General features: G+C 37.0%; 1 protein-coding gene and 1 long non-coding RNA gene across 2 annotated transcripts; both read right to left on the bottom strand.

The window, feature by feature from the left end:
- Positions 1 to 1,426: 1,426 nt before the first annotated feature.
- LOC105048094 (uncharacterized) lies at positions 1,427 to 6,373 on the bottom strand. The gene is given in 4 exon segments (XM_010927289.4): positions 1,427 to 1,752; positions 1,843 to 1,960; positions 5,432 to 5,627; positions 5,630 to 6,373. Coding segments are annotated over 4 exon segments (1,008 nt in total). The 5' UTR covers positions 6,120 to 6,373; the 3' UTR covers positions 1,427 to 1,548.
- A 1,790-nt stretch (positions 6,374 to 8,163) lies between these two features.
- LOC140859079 (uncharacterized) lies at positions 8,164 to 20,921 on the bottom strand. The gene is made up of 3 exons (XR_012142522.1): positions 20,561 to 20,921; positions 19,454 to 19,541; positions 8,164 to 8,703 (listed from the first exon to the last, which is right to left on the bottom strand). It is a non-coding gene; the product is annotated as an uncharacterized lncRNA (long non-coding RNA).
- Positions 20,922 to 21,258: the final 337 nt, after the last annotated feature.

The following is a 21,258-nucleotide window of genomic DNA, read 5'->3' as shown; positions in this document are numbered from 1 at the left end:
AATTTTAAAATCTATATCTTTAATACCATATTGAACGATACACTATTTGGAATCAGACGTACCGATGCATTCAGAACAATCACTAAATTAAATCCAATAATGGTAGTAGAAAAAAATAAAATAAAAAATAAAAATAAATGAACTTATTCAAAAGAAATAAAAATCAGCGCAATGAATTCGACTTCGTTCTCATAAAAATGTTTCGTATCTCTCCAAAATACCTTAAAAAAAAAATACTCCCTACGTCTCACCAAAACTCTCCCCCACTATTACGTCTCAAATATTCTCCCTACCCCAGTTCCCATACTCTCTTCCTCTTTTGATCCCTCTCCCATTATAAGAAAAAAAAATATCAATTTATCTAACTTCGACAAAAACTCTTGTATATTTTGTTTAAGACCAAAAATAACTTATACTAAAAAACAACTATTCCAATTAGAATTAGAATAAAAACAAAAATAAACTTCAAATAAAATTGTAGTACAAGCATGAAAAAGCAATGAACTTTCAGTAGGGAAGAAAGAATCATGGAGCACGACGCAGGAACGAGCGGTAGGGTCCAATGCAGGCTGCTACACCCACTGGCCACCACCCACTAGGTAGAGCACTTACCATTGGAACAACTAAAGGAAAAATATTTTTAAAAATAACAAAATAAAATAAAGATATACACCCGCCACCACCAGGCTAACACTATTGCCTGCATCGTTTTTAATCAAACAGATAATCGACATTGGATGTTGCAATCCCCAGTCTGTGTTTGGACTTTGGATTTTCTTATAATCCCTGCTATTGCATGTTTCAATTAACCTCCAGAGTCTTGCTTTGGTGTTTGATCATAGATGGCTGGAAGAAAGGTAGACAAATTTCTGCCAGGAGGCGAGATGAAACTGACCTTAACTTCTGAGAACTGAGATACATGTAATGAAGGATTCCTATCTGCATGTATATCTTGATTAGGCTGAGCAATGATGTCTAGTTTAAGAAAAGGAAATGTTGTTTCAAATCAATGTTTTTACAACATTGCAATTATATATTGGGCATCCCATGTTATCAGCCCAAAGAATAACACATATTGATGTTTAAAAACATGAAAAACATGCATCTAGATAAAAATATCATACACATGCTTTCCCTTACATCAATATAAATATAATAATATATTTCTATATTAATAAATAGTCAAAACTCTAGGTAAGTAGTTATAACTATCACAATCTCAGAACAATAAAGCTGGAGATGATAGAAACAAATACATCAATCCTGTTTGAGTAACACCCTGTCAACTACTCTCGTCTTAGAATGAATAAGAGGCACAAAAATTTTTCCTTTTTTTCTCCATTAACTTGCCACGCACAGCTGATTACGTTTCCCTGGAAAAAGAAATCTATATATGGTCAAAACCATTGTCATTAGGAACCATAAATACTAAGCAAGCTCATATTTCCATCTTCTTGCATCCATCACTAATATAACAATTTCGACTACAAAAATAGAGCAACTTTAGCGTTCAACTAAAGATATCCAGCGCTAAGCTTGCTCCTATTGTCAATTACTAAGACTGACTACTTCCTTCAGCAATTTACTGACAGAAAATTTTAAATCATTGGGAATAAATAGTTGTTTAGGAACTGAATCCAATGCAAACACAGCAAGAATTCTCATCACATCAGCAAGGATCAATTTTTTCTCTCTAACTACTCCTTGGTTCACAAATTTGCATGAGCTTTTAAGCTTGCATCCTCGACATATCTGAAAGAATTTGGAAAAAGAGAATTATATTCAAGTTTAAGATAATATTTTTCTGGTTCAGTCTGCACTAAAAACAAAGAAACCACTTACAACATCCTCCTGAATGCTGAAGAAAGAACGCAATCTTTTAGCTGCGAAAACTGTTTTTCTCTCTATTGATGGACAACCAAAAAGAGCAATCTTTTTTAAATCACTTCCAGACAACCACCTGTTATTCCGAAGGCCAAACAAAACGCAGTTAAAATTTAGATTTTGCACCATGTGGCACCTAAATGAAAGCTAAATCAGGTTCTAAATCAAGCAGCAAGCATCCTCCATCTTGTTCTCTTTTGCACACCAACTACTGAAAGTTTCAGCCTGTGATGAACTATTAGCAAATAAAAGTAGGGATATCTGTCTAAAATAACTATTTCAAGGTGATGAAGAAGGTATAAAATAGTGGTTGAACTGGAAGCAAACTAGCATAGATAAAGAGGTTTTTTGTGCCCACAGCAACAATTCACAACACTGCATAGAAAACTTTTTCAACATTCATAGGACTTCAGTTGGATCACCTATATAAAGAAATATATCCATGATCAACATAGAAATAATTGTTTTAAACACCAAAGGCAACGCAATATTGAAACCAAGAAAACATAACTGCATCATTGAATTGAACATATTGCAGAGCACGAATTTGTGGTCAGATGACAAATAAGAAAGAACCTACTAAAATTTCTCACACATCACCAAGGAGAAATCTTGCTTGATGCACTCTATCAAACTGAAAATGACAGTGGTAGTTGAATTCATATAGCTAATACATGAAATAAGTCCCATAAACCAATAACATAAAGAGGAAATGATTGTATGTATCAAGTCAAATACCAGAAATTGGAATGTGAGATGATCATGATAAATTCCAGACCACTACAAAATCAAGTACCCTTTCACCGACTCAATATACATTTTCATACATACATATACATACATATATATGAGCTAAAGATTTGGATAACAAAGGACTGCATGCCGCAGCACTTCCAAAGAAAAATAACAATAAAAGAAAAGAAGCATTTTCATACAGCAAGGCAGCTGGAAACAAAATTGTTGCTCAAGCAGCATAAGTAAAAAGAGTTTCTCAAAATTATCATCCTAGTCATCAAAAATAAGATCTTCTACAGTTACTAGAATGCACACCTATCGCTCACTACCACAGGCCTCTCAACCCATAACTACCTAGTGAGAAACAAGTCCTCATGGACCCACTAAAAATATAAATTTTCCAAAGATCCTAAAAGCTACTAGCTTGTATATAACCAAGACAATCAAATGAACTGTAACAATGAACTGCTGTTAATGCCTTTCGACTCAACCAGATTCAATGAGTTCACTGCTAGATGCTTTATGAGAAAAGACTGAAGAACAGCAGAAGGGTCGCAAAGAAAGTTGTTATTACTAGTAGGACCACTAAACTTTTAAAGTCATTTTGTATTCCTATAGCATGTATCGACTCTTCTGGGAGCTCCCTCAAGATAAATGAAGATTCACCTATAGACTTCCCTTTTAGCAGTGCATATGAAAAATATGATTATCTTCTAGTGTGCTGAGACAGGTTATAAAGTATGAAAGACACCAAGCCACACTAAGCTTCACAAGCAGCATCCAGTATCAGGCAGGCCTAGTGAATTGCTAAATATTTGGTAAGTTTTGAGTGAAACAGGTAACAGAAGGATACATTCATGGATGTATCCTTCTGTTAGACAAGTGTAATTGCTGCCATGTAAAAGCCCAAGAAGTCATTAGATATTTTATTAAAAGAAACAATACAAGAGTGGGGACTGACTCATGATTGTCTGATAGAAATCTGAACTTATATACACATGCAGGTTGACCAAATTGGAATCTAGGATCAATGAAGAACATCAAGCTGTTCACATTCCACCAATTTTTCAGATTTCATGACAGAATAAAGGGAGATAGGGTTCTCAAATCGGCTTGTGATTGCAAGATGTTAGAATTTCACAACTGATCAACAAAAAAAAAAAAAAAAAAGATACATGACACCTAATGACCAAACATAACTATTCACCAATTTTAGGAAGCCAGAAAAATATTCTTTCCGACCTATAAGGATAAACTAAAAAAATACAGTCGCTAAGGACCATAATGATGGGAAAATCTATGATTAGAGACTTCATGCACATCTTATACAAGAATCACACTTCAGTTTTTGGAAGCAAAATTGACAGCTTTCTGCAGAACCATTAAGAGAAAGAGTTTGCATGCCAAGATGACAGGATCGGAACATATTGACATTTGAGACACGATGCAATCGAATATCATCTTCCAAGGAACAAATATAGAGGCATGCGTTGACATGTCACCAGAAAAACTCAAACAAGTTAAAAAAAATATTTCGGAAAATAAATAAACTTTCGAGACTGATGCATCAAGATCAAGATTCAAGGAGAATAAGACAAATGATGGGAGGCATTCAGTATCTAGGCCATTTTATTAACCAATGTCAAAACTTCAATAGTACTGGTACAACCAAACCATGAAAATAAAGTGGTGCACAAAGTCAATTTTCCACAACATACAGAGACATATTCACATGATTCTCAATGGTTAATTGATTTCACATGGCCCAGAAGGTAACAACAAGATAAAATGTCAAACACACAGATCATGCCTCATATCACAAACAACATGATTAATACAGGCTTTCTCCAATCAAGAGAGTGCTAGCAAAATCCATGTGCAAAGACATCCAGGTAAAACTTACATTATAATCAAAGGCACCATCCACTATGGTTTCTTAATTAAATATGTTGAACTCATCATCTTTGAATCAACTCCAAGTCCGACATAAAGTAAACTTGAAACGGAATACAAAAGAGCAACGTAAATTTTTGTATATCTTAAAAATAATAAACTAAAATTAATCATAAAAGTGTGGTTTTGGTTCTATCTAACATGATTTTTTCAGCACTTCAGATCTGGTTGAAATATCATCCTTCTTAGTTATCCATTAAAAAAATGGAGCGGATCTATTCTTATCTTCCATAATTTTACAAGTTTTAACTTTGTCTTCATCTAACCCATGTTGTTTATTTCACCGCATTATATCACAGACTTACAATTTTTGCATTGTCCAAAAGTCCATGCGGCACCCCCAAACTATCTCCATGTAGCCGATTCGGCCTTTCCCCTTTTGCTATGTCTTCATTAGACTAATGCCACTCCATCAACTTAGAACTTGGGGATGTAGAAGAGAAAGAGAGCGAGAATAGATAGTATCATTCCCTTGGCAACTTAGAACCCAATCCTTAGGAGAGTAAAATAGCAAGAAAGCAGAATATATGAACAGAACATAAGCATTGACTAGAGAAGTGGAGAGTATCACAATTTTAGATAGTTGGGTTACATATGAGAACTGCCCCCTATTGTCCATCCAACAGTTAATTCAATGTAGATACAAGATACTAAAAGAAAAAGAAAAAAAAAAAATCTAGGAAAACATTCTAGAAATATCTATAGTGGTCTAAAATAACTCTGGATTTCTCCAGAGAACTCTCCCTCTTCACCGAGTAGCCTCGTCCCGCGAGTCACACCACTTAATTCAAGGATATTGATAACAGTCAGGAAATAAACATACAATTCAGAGAATGAAGGTGTCATGAAGATTACTTACTTCGCAATTTCTTGGTGATCTTGGCCGAACTTCTCCGCAGCTGATTTCAGGAAATGGCGAGAATATAAGGTGGCGGGGATATCCATGGGATCCAATGGGCCTTCTCGAGAGAAATTTGAGTCTTTTAGGTACCCCTCCTCTTCCAAGCGGCGCACAAGCGACAGCATCTCCGGGGAGAGCTCTTTGGGGAATTCTTCTCTTCCATCGGCCGATACTTAGAAGAACCAGAGACGGGCACCCGCCTCTCCTTCTTGGCGATCCCATTGGTTGCTGGTGGAGGCTTTTGGACCCTTGGAACCACCGAGGGCTTCGCGAAGATCGAATACAGGCTTCTAGGCTTCGATTCAAGGTCCGTGGATTCGGCGTTCTGGGGATTGGAATAGAGGGCCGAGGAATCCGAGTCGATTTCGTGGACCGCCGGTGAGGAAAATGTTCGTGGAGCGGAGCATAGAAGGGAAGACGGATTGGCAACCCTAGAATTGGGGTTTGGGGAAGGACTGAGGAGATTGAGGAGAGGCGGTCGCAGGAGTTGGAGAGAGCCGTGGAGATTCTTGGAGCGGAGGGCTGTGGCGAAGACCATCCTCCGTGGTGGCTTCTTAGTTAGAGCCGGACGCGAGGTCGGAGGAGTTAGCGCTAAGGTCAAGCTTGTTCTCGTCAATCGAGATGCCGGAAAAAGGATTCGCCTCATCAGTACTAGATCAAGGTCCCTCGACTTGTCGTGCAACCGTCAAAGCCTGATATGGGTGAAAACGGGAAAGTGCTTTTTGGTTTGGGTTCTGAAAATCCGGTTCAAATGGTTGGAAGTTGCGGTCAGCGAAGATACTATTCCAGTCTAGGGTTGAACCGGACCCAACCATAGTTGTCCATAGTGACTTCATTTTTGATTAACTTAGACACATTTAATGTCCGATTTGGATGTTGAAAATTTAAATAGCATTTTTTATCATGCCAATCAACGTGCCAAGTGCAAATTTTAAATATAGAGATTCATAGGTAAATGACTTGTAAGATTAATTTACATATTGCTAGCTTGCAATGCAAGCAATAGCTCCTTGGATGATGGATAGCATCCTCCTCCTAGTTAAGCAAGTATTATGGTCAAATTCTCATGAGTCCTTCTAGGATTTCAACACTGGATGGGCTTATGTGGTTGTCCATTTCTACAATGCACAGCTTGGGTTATTCAATATGATTTATGCTTGATTTGTACAATTCATCAAATTTTGATGTAAATTCAGGTGCAGTTTAGCATGGGCTTGGAATAAGTATGCTGAGCAGTTACTCATGTAATATCCACCATTTATCTCTAATTATATTTTCCCAAATCCCCGAGAAAGAGAGAGAGAGACTGGCTCAAACTATTATTTGGTCCTTTATTATGGTTCATAGACAGATATTTCAATTACCACTCAAAAACAATAATGCATAGTTAGCCTACAAAATTATGAATAAAGGCTAATGGAATCTTAGATGTACTTTGTATACATTAAGAGTTAAAAAACTGACATAATTGACTAAAATCACATGAAAAAAAAAATGCAATTGTACAACATGAATGGTCCTATATTAGACCTATATTTTTTGGATGATCTCCTATTGCTGGACAGTCCAATATACAATATGATCTCCTCTAAAGTTATTTAACTATAACTCTGCGCTAGGCTAAAAGCTACTACCAAAACGAAAGGCAAGAATATTTGTGCAAAAAATGGATATTCGAAATGACATCCACACAAAATGTCAGACTTATTTAAGCAACATGGAAAATTTTGCATGTCAACTTGATTCGGGCAAAGAGAACCTTAACCTTGAAACTACCAACACTATCAAATGGTAAACCTACGTGTGTTGGCACAAGTTAGTAGTTTGATGCATTTTTTCTTAATCATGATTTTTGTTTGCATAATTATACCACATAAAAGATTAAGTTTGATGCTCAAGTCCCAACAATACCTACCTTACATTTAGCCTATTATCCAATGCACCGTAAACTTTTTCCTCTGAAACGTCAACAGTTTTAATGTTTCTATAGAAACCCCCGACAATTATGAAAAGTAAGCATGAGTATATGTAACATTATTAATTAACACTATATTCCTCCAAATTATCATTATGCTCTTAAAACCTACCATGTTATCGCTATCTTTTTGTGAGATATTTTATATACTATTAAAAAGAGCGCAAAAAACAAAGTTTGAAAATTAGAGGGAGAAATTTTGTTGGCTGATCCAGACAAGATGTCCTGAACAACGGTTCTAATTTTATAGCTGCGGCAGAATAAAAATGTGCCCTCGACTTGTAGATCGGGTCCCGAAGCTCTCAAAAACGACAAACTTTCCTTTTTCTTTTCCTGTCACCTTTTATTCTTTTATTGTTATTATTGTTATCGTTATTCATCCCAAGTGCTTGTGTGAAAGCCATGCACGCGGACACACTTCTGGATGATTGCATGAGATCTCTGTTTCCTGTAGAAGTCCTCCGACAGCTGTGACGTGTCGAGACCATCTTCCGGACGGGCGCATAGACGTTTCTGAACGGGAGCCTGATCTGCCACTAGTTTAGCCATCCAAAAATATCCTGCCCGTTCAAATACGTGACCAGGTAGAAAAATCCTATGCGGAATAAAACCATCCATCGATCAATCCATATATATATATATATATATATATATTATATTATTTTTTTATTATATATTATATATTTATTTATATTGACAAATTATACCTTACACCATATGCATCAATATGTATATATCATGTCAACCAACTCATCATTTTACTGTAAGCTACATATACAATAATGAAGTCATATATGCAGCGAATAACAATCTATATTTTTATGAATTCTATTCATCAGAAGATGATGCATCCTGAAGTATCATCTGTATGCATGATCACGAGGTATACACGGTATATGCAATAATTCTTCCAATGATGAATGAGATCTACAGTAAGCACATTGGCATGATGCATGGCCACATGGCCAATGTAAAGTAAGATAGAATTTGTCGTCTAAAGTGCAGGCAATGAAGGTGGGGCCATAAGTGAGTCACGGATGCGTCATCCACCATTCTAAGGCTTTACCAGCGCGGGGATCCTCGACTAGAGAGGATAAATGAGGAGCTGAGGTTGAGTGTAAGTTGCAAAGTTGAAATCCTGCTCATCCTTTTGGATGTTGATGTGCACAGGAAAAGTACGGATATTCCCTACAATCCAATCTTCCCAAGCCCGTATCTGATTAACATCACGTTCACATGACTCCTTAGCTGCATGCTTCATGTATGGCGAGAGTCTTTGTTAGTGCTTGACGGTGTGAATCGATGAAAGCAAGTTTCAAAGCCTCGATGTGGCGTTTATGAGAAGCAAAAACCAAATAGATAGCAATTGACAAGGAGAAGAACGTAACTTAGAAGCTATTTAATGAACATGTCACCGACAAACATGACAGGGTACCATGAAAAACTCACTTACCACCCTTATTTTAGGAGATCCTGCGTTGTGTTTGTATAAATTTTCTGAAAAAACGTAGCTAGATTGATCATAACTTGGAGACATTACTGAAAGAATCAATATGCATGGCAGGGGTAAATGCTAGTTTCATGCCCCTGATGTGGCGTTTATGAGGACAAAATGCCAAATAGATAGGTTGGGACCATATATGTAATTGGCAAGTAATCTCCAACCAGCTCAAGTAGAACGACGTAACCTAGAGCCATTTAATGAACGTGTCACCGACAAACATGAAAGGGTACGATGAAAAACTTACTCATTACCATTATTTATCAGATATATTATGTACTCCTGCGTTGTGTTTCTATAAAGTTCTGAAAAATCTTGGTAGACTGATCGCAACTTGGAGATATTACTGAAAGAATCAATATGCACGACAAATGATCTCAGTAATTTATGTGCTAAATTGGAATTTGTTTATGGAATTGGAATGTAGTGGATAAGCATGATAATTGTGATATTCTTTGGTTCCGTATGGTTGGTGAATTGTGATGATGGTATTTCAAATTCACAAGACATGATCCTGTCCTTTCTCCTCCTTTCTATCAACACAGATTTCATGCCTAGATCTCCTATTTCAGACTTCAGACTTCAAAATTTCTAAAACATCACATTTCAAATCCAAATCTTTTTTAGAGATGGCAATATGGATCGAATCAATCAATACCTACCTCATATGTGTCTTGGGCCAAATCATTTCAAGTAAAATAGATGAGGTGGTCTATGGTGGGTCAGATCAAATAGATAAGATGAGTCCAGTGGAATCAAATTGGGTCGGATAATTATAGCTTATAATTAATGAAACTACAACAGCTATATAAATTGGAAGAAGGTATAGCTTATTCTCAATCACCGAATTTTTTATTTAAACAGAGAGAATCCTAGTGTATATCAATAACTACAATTTATTCTAATAAAAAACAGTTCATACATTGATCAAATTAATTGAGACCTCAAAACAAAACAAATAAAAATAATTGACTGCTATGATTTTCATAGAATAAATATAGTTTCTAAGTTTCTAAAATAATAAATTTCTATGTAAAGGGAGTAAGGACAGCTGAGCCAAACAAGACTGTGATGGTTATCATCTATTAAGTGAATCGGAGGGCGGAGATACATTAAGATTATATTATATTGAATATTATTAACCATATTCAATCTAAATCTATGTTGGATATTATACAAAAATCCATACCCACCACGTCAGACCCAATCGAGTACCTCATAGATCAGCTAAAATTATCATCTTTCGGTTCCTTCTTTCCCCTTTATCCTATCATGTCTATCTTTGACTCCTATCCATAGATCATGATTTTTAGACTAGACCAGTCAAATTAATTTTACCACAGGCAAGTAAGTGGGCTCCCATTCGATTCTTACTAAACTACCATATTAAAGACAAGGACACGTAGAGGAGGAGAAGGAATGTCCTTCTAGAGATACATGTTGGCATTGGGTCCAAGGAACACCTGCCCTGAATTAGGGGTGTCGTTCACGCTCAAACAACCCCACCCACAAACTGTTTTCAGACCTCAAGCTCTCAAATACAGGCTCTGGTTCATGCACTTGTCCAACAAAGCCAAGCACTAGCTATTTGGTAAGGCATGAGGTGAGAGCAAGGACTTCCTTGGAAGGAATAACCAACTTATCAGTTGTTTTCCTTAAAGCTATTTTTAAATAGACAAAAAAACAACCAAATTCCCTATTCTTAATGGTGGTCCATGTCACCTCTTTCAGAAAATAATAAACAGCAACAACTAAACTCTAATTCTTATTTAAAATTATAAAGACCAACAAGTACAGCTGGATCATAAGATAGTTATTAACTATAGAGAACTTAATCATCAAATTAAATAATATGGTATGGGGCTTAGGGGATTCCAAATTTTAAGGACTTTAAATGTCTGTATGCATAGAGTGAACAAAAGTTGGCCGAGCAAGAACAAGTTCAAAAATTAACATGATGAGATATTTCGAGAACATGTAGTTACACCGTATTGTGATAGAGTTTAAGGATGAAAAATTGAGTCATGCTCCAATAGTTGCACCTCCAGATCTCGGTGAAGCCTCTAGGAATTTTTGAAATTGGGTAGAGGCTAATTTCCACATAGCCATCCTATACCTACCTCACCTCTCAAGAAATGACTTCAAATCGAATCCAACTTCTGTCTCTTTGTCCAATTTGACAAATGGTGATACCATCCAGCTGGTGGTGACAGGAGGTTCTGGGTTGGAATGTTGGAAGGATATTTTTCCTAACTCTTTAACTAAGATAATTCAATCGGTAGTTTCTCAATGATTATTATCGACGATATACGATGCTATATCTAGATGAAATAGTACAAATAATATGTTTCACTGGCTTTAATAGCTTACTGTGGATGAAAATGAAAAAAAGAGAGATTCCAATAATTTTTTGTGGTTCAACTAGTTCCATACCATCCCAACCGAATGGTAAAGAAATATAATCTACTCTGATTAGAAATTATTATGTGGATCGGAACTACCATGGATATAGGATGAAATGAATTCATCTAATAATTTCATCCTTAAATAAACTGAATCCACCTAGGATGGCATCACCTTAGATCCACGATGAATCTAGTCAATCTAATAGTTTCTGCACTATGAGAGGAGGAAGGTGCGAGGAAAACAATGTGCCGGTGGCTTCTATCAGTCCTGCATCCAACCTCCTTCACATGTTTTTACCTGCTAAAGAAGGACCCTCTCCTTTTCCGAATAAAAACGAGTTGACACCTCAAAATTGGAAAAGGATTGAGAGAAAAATGATACACATAGAATATACAATCCATCCATTAATTTGACGACCATGCCAATTAACTTCATTCCCACGCTTCCTACTCTCTCCTCTTTGTCCTTATTCTCCCATCTATTCCACACCCACCACCCCTTCCCTTTATAAGGCATCCACACCCCCTCGAAACCTTCCCGAATCCACCATACACCTTCCCTTCCCCCTCCATTCCTTCCGCACCCTGGACGCTCTCCCCAAGCTAAACTCCTTTCCTCTATCTCCATGGCCTCAAATAAGAGAGTAACACTCATCCTATTTATCTCCCTTCTACTCCTAGCACCCTCCCTACAAGCAAGGAAGCTCCGGAGTGAAGCAAAAGTGAAGGTTCCACCCTTGGAGGCTGGCTTTGTGGTAGGTACCCTTCCCAAAGGAAGCTCACCCCAATCTTCTCCCGGCGAAAGTGGACACAAACGGTCACAGCAGGAGCAACCAAAGGCAACAACCCACGGCTGCTGGGATCCGTTCCGAGCCCAGGGATCGGCCATTAACTTCTTCCCCGATCGAGCCATCGAAGAGTTTGGCTTCACTGTAGTAGGAATTTTTGTAGGTCGGAGTTATACAGCTCTCCCCTCCATTGTTGCTTATAATTTATCCCTTTCTTTCTTTATCATTGCTTTGGTTTGTTATAGCTAGTGTGTTCGCAAACGAGGATGAGACGAAGTGTATATAAAGACAAACTAGTGTTGGACGGGGCATCCCATCCATCACCTCGCTATTCTTGGGTCCCTTCAATTATATGCAAACAATAGCAATAATTTTGGCAATATAGTACTGAGCACAATCCAAGCTTCATGTGGTTGCTTCCCTTCCCTCAACTTTATGTTGCGTGTATAGAAGCAATATTAGAGCCGGCAACAGCGGAGCATGCGGATAGAGTGTCGCACGTCACGGTACTACGTGCTCCATAGTCCATACTGAGACGATAAGATTATTAACTTGATCGCCTTTTATTTATGGAATTTATGTTTTTTAAATGCGAGGTGAACCTGCTACAAGGCTTTGTGGGCAATAACGTAGCTTATTCTTTAGTTAAAAAAATAATGTCAGTTGTTATCAATCAAAATCAAAGAAAAGAAGTGCAGGAATTATCTGTGATCAATTCATGGGAAACACCTTTCAAAGCTACGTCTGAACTCGAAGCCTTCTGTGGATAAGAGGGTAGATGCAATCAATAGGCTACAACTAACTTCTGGACAAATTTATATCGTACATAAGCCAAATATATAATTATCAGTAGCTGCCAACCTCCTGCGTGAGGAGTGACACCATTGAGCTGCCGTTCTGTTGGCACTGGTGATGGTTAAATTGAATAGAGGCATAGAGCTATCATAAACCCTGTTTTCGGAGGGTACAGGACAAAAAAGAATAAAGCACAAGGCCATTGACTTCATTGCAGTAACTTTTACTTTCACCTTTTTTTTTTCAGATTTGGTAACCTTAAGATAGGGATCCACCGATTGGACTGTCCTGATCGTTTTAGTGGTGGGCAAATATTAAAGAGGGAATATCAGATGCTTAGGTGCACGAAAGTCCAACCAGATAATGCCAATTAGTAGGAGATCCTAAGTTTTATTTGGACGTTAAGCATATAGGAAAGCTAGGTGAAAGCTAGCACTAGTGAACCATACCGAGTGCAAGCTAGCGGATCTAACTCCACTAAAAGTCACCTATGCGTATGATATAATTGGATTTGAGCTGTATCTTACATACGAAAAAAATGATTAATCTTCTTTCATAAACGTCAACCATTAGATGACACCTTGCACATATAACAAAGCATCCAACATATTCTCTCCCTCTACTTATAGATCTCGAAGTGACTCTTGCATGACATTGCAAAAAAACTTAAATCATTCTTTTAAGCAAAAGATACAACCCACCTTGATATGACTCATACTCTTTTTTTTAAAAGAAATCTTGATCTCAAAGGAAAAGAATCTCAAATCTAATTACATTAATCTAGTAAATTAATAGCACTTCTTGTCCAATGACTTAATCAATCTTAATAATAATATGCACATTTGACATGTTTATACACATGACTAATTCAAGTGAAGGAATATTTCATAAATGGTCATGATTCTAAATGCTCATAATAAACCATCCCTTGACACCACCTCCTTTTTTTTTTTTTTCAATCTCCATACCAGACGGCACCAGCACATCTTGCATCCAAAATTCTCTCAGACAACCTTTGCGGCTGCAATCACTGACACAGTTTCCTGTATTTTGTTCATTGTTGCATTTCTTTTTCAATTGTGAACTGACAAGTATATAATTATTGCTCTCTTAATTTTATGTTATTCTTTTGTTTTGTTCTATTGTTGAATACACGTTATGATTCTTTTTTCCCATTAAAAGTTGGTATCTAGACACCCAAATTTTTGGAACCGTCATTTGATGTGCGATGTGATGATGATTATGTGCACTCATGCACGCGTTCAGGGTACTTGAGTTCATCTTATTTGTATTTTTGGATTGCAGATGGCAGAATTTTTTCTAAAAAAAAGAAAGTTAGAGACATCATCTCTAGACATTGGCGTAGCCTTAGCACTGAGCAACAAGCATCTTTATGTGCCATTTGGTTTTTCTTTTTTCTCTTTTTTTTTTCTTTATTTTCGGAATCGTAAATATAATTACCGGTTGCACCATCCCCTTTTTCAACGAATCTAAAGCCTTGAGGGGTGTATTCGTTCAAAATAAGTTTAACATTTGCCTCAGGCCTCACCCTCTGTGAGGTTCAAAGCATTCCAATTATACGTTGCCCATCATATAAAAGATGCTTGATGACTTCAAATATACGTGTGATACATAAAGTTAGCGCACACAATCATTTTTTATTTCATATAAATATCCTACTTGTGGGCCTTTCGGTAGGAGCGCTAAGCGTGGAACCAGAAGCATGGATGGTGAAGCAGACACCGATAACGGAGTAGTTTACTCTCAGCTTCATTCGGATACACATGGAAAGATATAGCATGGTTCTCCACGCTACATTGGGGTTCCTTACGGATATACGGACCTAAAGGTCCCTTTCACGGATGCCTCACTATTAATAAGATTCCGCACCAAAAAGAGAGAGAGAGCAAGTACGACAAGAGCCAAAACAATTGGTTTCTTAACAAGGAAGATCACCAGTTGAGGAACCTGTTTTTAAAGAGCAGCCATGGACTCCTTGTCGAATTAAATTGACAATGAAGGTCGCAGGCTTCTGTGGCTTCAGTACTCTAACAGCAAGCAAATGACCGGTAGAAAAGATTTCTGAGGTTCGAATGCTCCATGAATTGTACTTTATTTGGAGGCTCGCCTCCAATGATCATCCAACGATCAATGCATATCATCTGAATTTTTAAGACTACAACCGGGTAATTCCTTTTCTGGATTTTAGCATGCATGATCAAACATATGCCTAAGTTGTCACACCCCCGAACCCACACCTCATGACATAGGTATGCACTAGGTTGAGGATCCTGTGCATGCATGTGCCTAATTCCAAATCAGCTATTCAGCAGAGTGCAAAATATCCATTCCTTTTGACATCCCTGCAATGAACTCTCCCCAAGTAATTCCTAATAGCAGCCCTTGTTCCCATGACTGCTCCATTTGTAAATATTGCACCACCAACATTGACCTTGTCATAGTTGTTAGAAGAAGGTTTCCAATGAGTCAACAGAGTTCTCATTTTGCACTATATGCTGGCTCATCCGGCCAAGCTCTTGGCTAAAAAGGATTCGAAAACACTCCTCGGGTGAACTTCATGAGTACAAAATCTTGAGATCTTAGAAAACCACTCTAAATTTTCGTCTATGGTAGTATCGAATGGATCCCTCTACTTTCCTTTAGAAACTAAGTTACTGGGCCTTTCTAAATTGCCCAAGCTGTTATCCAACAAAGTTCAACCTTTCATGCACCTCCACCAATCCTTCAACGACAAAGCTTGGCTCATATAGGACCTCATCCAAAAAGTGGAAAAAATGACATGCAAAAGGACAAGTCTTTATTCTGAGCATACGCATCTGCTGCACAGTCACACAATTCCAAATGTGCATCCACATTTAATTCCTTTTATCAGATTATATTTTGTTGGTCAGGTATCCTTACAAGCTTTCCAAACAAATAATTTGACTTTATTGGGCACATTAAATTTCCAAAGGAACTACCAAGTTATCATGAAAGAGATGCTGCACACGACTGAACTTGACGAACTATTAGCTGAACCCGTCTCCCAATTCCATGCCACATGATAAGCACTTTTAACTGTAAGTTGCCCAGAAGAAGTAACATGCCACAAAATATGGTCTCCAGGCAGTCGGGTTCTCTAAGGAATTTTTCTAATTAATTCAGCTTCACGAGGTTAAAAAAATATATACTGTGAATCGCTTGCTCATCCCACTGCCTTTTCAATTCTCATCAATTAGGAAATTAATTTTTGCATCTGTATCAAAGAGCTTTCTGAGTTGAGACCACTTTGAAAGGAAGAGTTGTGGGCAACCACTTATCTCTCTATACATAAATTGACTTGCCATTTCCTTGTTGCCGATGTATCCGATCCTCTAAAATCGCCTTTGCCTCCCAAATGCTCCTCCATGAGTACGAAGGATTACAACTAAGTGCAGTTTCTAAGAATGAACAATTCAAAAAGTGTTTTTGCCTTATGGACTCTGTCGAGCAATGGTTCTGAGGTCAAAGAAACATCCGCCCTCATTTATCTAAAAGTGTCATATTGAAGGCCTGCAAGTCCTGAAAATCCAAACCACCCTCCTTTTTGGAAATGAAAAGTTTACCCACCTAACCCAATGTATTTTCCTTCCATCCTTCTTTTGGTCCCACCAAAAATTGCTCATCAGACTATTCAATTCTTAACAGAAAATAGACAATTTGAAACAATTAATCATAGAAGTGGGATTGCTTGAGCTATAGCTTTGACAAAAACAACTGTACTTGCCGGAAACAATAATTTCTCCTTCCATCCATGAAACCCTATGATTTATTTAAAAGCAAGCCTCTTTGGTCTGCCAATCAATATTGGGAGGTCAAAATATTTTTCATGGAATCTAATAGATTTCAAATGCAGCACACTGGTAGTCTGATTGCAGATTTTCGTTGGTGCATTGGGACTGAATGTGATGGCTGACTTTTCCGAATTAATCATCTGCCAGAAAGTCCTCAAGGTCCATAATGGGTAGAATTATAGAGGCCATAGAGTGCTCAGAATGACTACCCATGCGAACATGAATGACTAGTTTCATGTCCAAATCCCATGAAGTAAAGCAGTTAGTACTAGGACGTGGATGTTTGATAATTATCAAATCAAATTTATCGCAATGCAATACACATGTTTGATAATGATGGTGACAAATTTTGACATAATTAGACATTTTAACTATAAATCCTGTAGGTCCACATCTTGGCTTGTGGTATTCTGTTTGTTCTCCGGCTTGTAAATTGTGCCTCAGAAATAGTTTCTTATTAGGCATTTAGGCTCCTTTATGTCCAAAATAACCCCTTTTGGTGCTTCCTAGTTGAATGAAATCAAAGTGGCTGCAACTGACCTTTCCAGATTTATAGCAGGATCCTCCTAGTGTGAGATTTTCAAAAACCACACAAAATAGTCTGAGTAGCTTAAGTGATAACATTTAAGCATATGACTGTGAATGTTATACTTGTGCACAAAAGCTTCTAAAAACAAATTAGAATTATTATTTTTTTTTCTTGCTTTTTAGGCAAATTAAAAAGTACAGTTCTATGTTGCTTCTCTACTTTCTCATGACAAAACAGAATCTACTTTCGGTTCCATAAATATTCACTTGATGTTATTTTTTTTGCTTTGGTAGCATGTTTATTAATATAATTATGTTGAACAAATTTCACAAAAAAGTTTTTTTGCCTGCAAATATGAAGTTTATAATAAATTCCCACTTGTTTCTTGATATATAATAGATTAGGTGGGGGAACCACATCATATAAGGAAACATCATGAATCTGCAAACCTAAATGAACTGTCCTAAAGTGGGTGGTGCATCAGTTAGAATTGGATGTCATGGCATCTATCCTATAAAATGCTTAGTGAGACAAATATGATGGCTAGACCACTTTGACCGTCTAGAACCAGTCACATCATGACTAAAGACAAAATATCATAATGATCTTGAGTAGAATCTCACCAAGCTTATTGAAGTCGGTTGACTACATGACGTCCAAACCAACAGACAAAAAAATTGGGTACATCTAAATGGCTAAGCGACTTCATGAATTTCCAGCATCTCTCACAATGTCTAAGCCACCAAACACTAAGGATCCTCAGGATAAACGTTACACAAAGGCATGTCACAATACCTTTCTAATGACTGATAGCCAAACTTCTTTCCTAATCAGTTACCTCTTCGCAAGGTATATATGCGTAGCCTTAAGGATCATAAAGAATAAGATATTAGCATCAGCAACTTGACGTTGTTGGTATAAAGAAGATCATCTATATGGAGTGCAGTGTATGCTAAAATTAGAGCACTATGGCTCAAATTCTTACAGATATTAGTTTTCTGACAATAGGTACCAGAAAATCTAAGTAGTTGTAGTCATGAAATCTGAATAACTCCATTTGACTAAAGATTTCACAAATGGTGCTGTGAGATGAAAATCTGATGGCAATAAGTTTTAAAGACAATAATTTCAATAATTGAGAAAGCACAGTCCAATAAAGTAATACCATGCAATTAAGTTTGCTTGCTCAGCCACGATAATAAATCTTTTGAAATTCGGACAGATTCTGGAAATTATCTTATGAAATATTAATTAATAAAGAAGGGCAACAAACTATTGTCCATGGTCACAGTACTAACATGCAAAAGTAAACTTGGCTAATGTTTGCTCGTTAAGATATCATATGGGCTTGTTTTCCAATATATCAATAGTATTACATTGCAATCTAAGTAGAGGGTGAAAATACAATTCAATATAATTTTTGAATCCTTCAGGTTATTAACCAATAATCACTAACAAACAATGAGAGTGTTTATCAATGACTAGCTTGTTTCTATATGGGGCAAGAATTGAAAGCCTCTATTACTTGGACAACTCCAAAAATCCATGTCAAACATGTATCTGAATTGGATAAAACTCCTGGACACTTATGATGTTCTGTAGCAATAGTTTGAAAGACTGGTAGATGGTTGGACTCTTCCAACAATGAGTTTGACCCTCAACATTGACATTATAATAGTGTTTGAACTTTTATCAGAATTTGGTGAGGATTTATGTATTGCAATAACTTTGCAAAATACTATTTTGTTTATACCCTTTAAGTTCAATGAGAAGTTTGGATGGTAAACATGCATATTAAAAGACCATAGCATACTATCTCCTTAATAGTTTCTTCTTAATATCCAAACAAATGATATTTAAGTGTTTAAATATAATTTAATTAATATTATATTTTGTCCCATGTATCCCTGTATCCTTTTTTTGCTCTTGTCAGGTCATGCACTTGGATATGCATCGGAGTATGATTCTTGTATTCCTGTCCATGCAACACTACTTAAACCCAGACACTCGGCTAGCATATGAGACAAAACAACATACTTTTTAGAAAATTAAACAAAACAACTGCGAGCATACTGAAAAGTTTGATAAATAATAGGATGACTCGGATGAGAGTAAATTTAGAAGGCAAAGGTTAAGGAGGTGATTGCATCTCACCATCTAAAGCAGACATTGCATCATCTGCTTCCTGAAAGTCATCGGACTCAGCAAAACGCATAACCTCGTGAACCTTGCTGTCCATAAACTGAGATATTAAAGGTTGTCATGCAAAACAGCACATCAGTATCAGCTGCTTTCATAAGTAACAACCAAATTGTTTCAGTATCCATATAAATTTTAAATAGAAAGAACAGCAGACTACAATTAAATGAATGTGCAGGGCTGCAAAAATCAATGGAGCTATAGGTAAACTACACATGTTTGAACAAGTAAGATGAGATATGCACCAGGTAAAATATATATACATATATATATGGCAATAATATTCACAACTTAAATCCAATGTTTATATAACAACCCAGTACCTCATCCAAAAATGCTGAGTGGAAGATATTATTTGGGTTCCTTGGCCCTATATAAGTACCCATGATCTTCCCAATAAATAATGATATAGGACTAAATACATACGTCCTCACAATTCGAAGTTTGCCCTCAATTCCCATTAATTTGAAACGAACAACGGTAGAGTTCTAACCGTGGTCTAAGGATGTAGAGAAATATATGGTAGCTTTACCACAGTTAAAAAAAACTTCAGTTGCTTTTAACCAAACATAATGATCAGTCACCGAGAGAGATGATTTGAGTTCCAGCAGTTCCAGCGATCCAAATTCCAACCATGCACCCAACAGGAGAGACACTACAGTCCTTTTCAAGCATCAGATAGTTTCTTTGTTTCTTTTTTTTTTTTGGAAGTAAGTTCAGGATGAGATCGCGGGTGGCTAGATTAAGGATCGCCACCCATTATGGTTTAGAAGTTGGGGAGCAATCAAATTGGTGGAATTCGGTATATTAGAATAACTTTCACTAGTTTTGACAACAAGAATTATTAAAATAACGTATTCACTTATTTATGCGGTCAGAATCCATGGCGCAAAATATCAAACGTTTGGCGTGCAATGACAGCAAGCCAACTGTTCAAGCTATCAAGACAAGGCATTTAGCATGAAACATGGTACATCTAAAAACTACAAGAAGAAGGGATAAAACTATAAAAAGGAATTAATCAGAAAAAAAGTGGGAAGCGCACGAAAAGGAAACGATTACCTCGTAACGACTCCATAGGCGCCGAACTTGTCCGCTATTTCGCGTTCCCGGCCGTCGGAGTTCAGATTTCCCACATAAACCTTCCACGTCTCTCCGCGCTCATTGAGAGCCTCATGAAGAATGATGGGCAAACAGAAGGAAGAATAGAAGGAGAGAGAAGCAGAAGAGACTAGAAGAGTATCTGATGTTAGGAATCGCACTTGGGGATCGAGAGACGACGGCGCGAAGGCAAAAGCCGAACTCCGGAGCCAGTCGATCCCTCACTTTAGAATGCCAGACGCTCACCCCTGGCTGGTGTGTCCAAAATAATGAACCCACTAAATGTGAGAGCACTGTGAACAAAAAGGAGCAAGCCGATTGACGACCATCCATCCAAGAAATTTATGTTGTAATAATATATATATATATATATATATATATATATATATATATATATATATATTAATAAAATTGCATCATTAGTGAGCTGGTGAGCTAGCTGTATCCTTCGCAAAAGATCTCAATTAAGGCTGATGGCCTTGAGCTTAAACTATATTCGTTTTTAGTCGGCCAGGCCCTACTTAACATTTTCTGCCCCCAAGTATGGCCCATGATCAGGTCAATCTTAACACAGATTCTCTCAATTTAAACATGATTAATTTTAGGTTAATCTTATTATTAACTCTTTTAAAGTAAATGATCAAAAGGTACAACTCAAC

The sequence above is a fragment of the Elaeis guineensis genome, chromosome 7, assembly GCF_000442705.2.
Source record: "Elaeis guineensis isolate ETL-2024a chromosome 7, EG11, whole genome shotgun sequence".
NCBI classification, from domain to species: domain Eukaryota; kingdom Viridiplantae; phylum Streptophyta; class Magnoliopsida; order Arecales; family Arecaceae; genus Elaeis; species Elaeis guineensis.
This window is presented reverse-complemented; position numbering and strand designations above follow the sequence as displayed.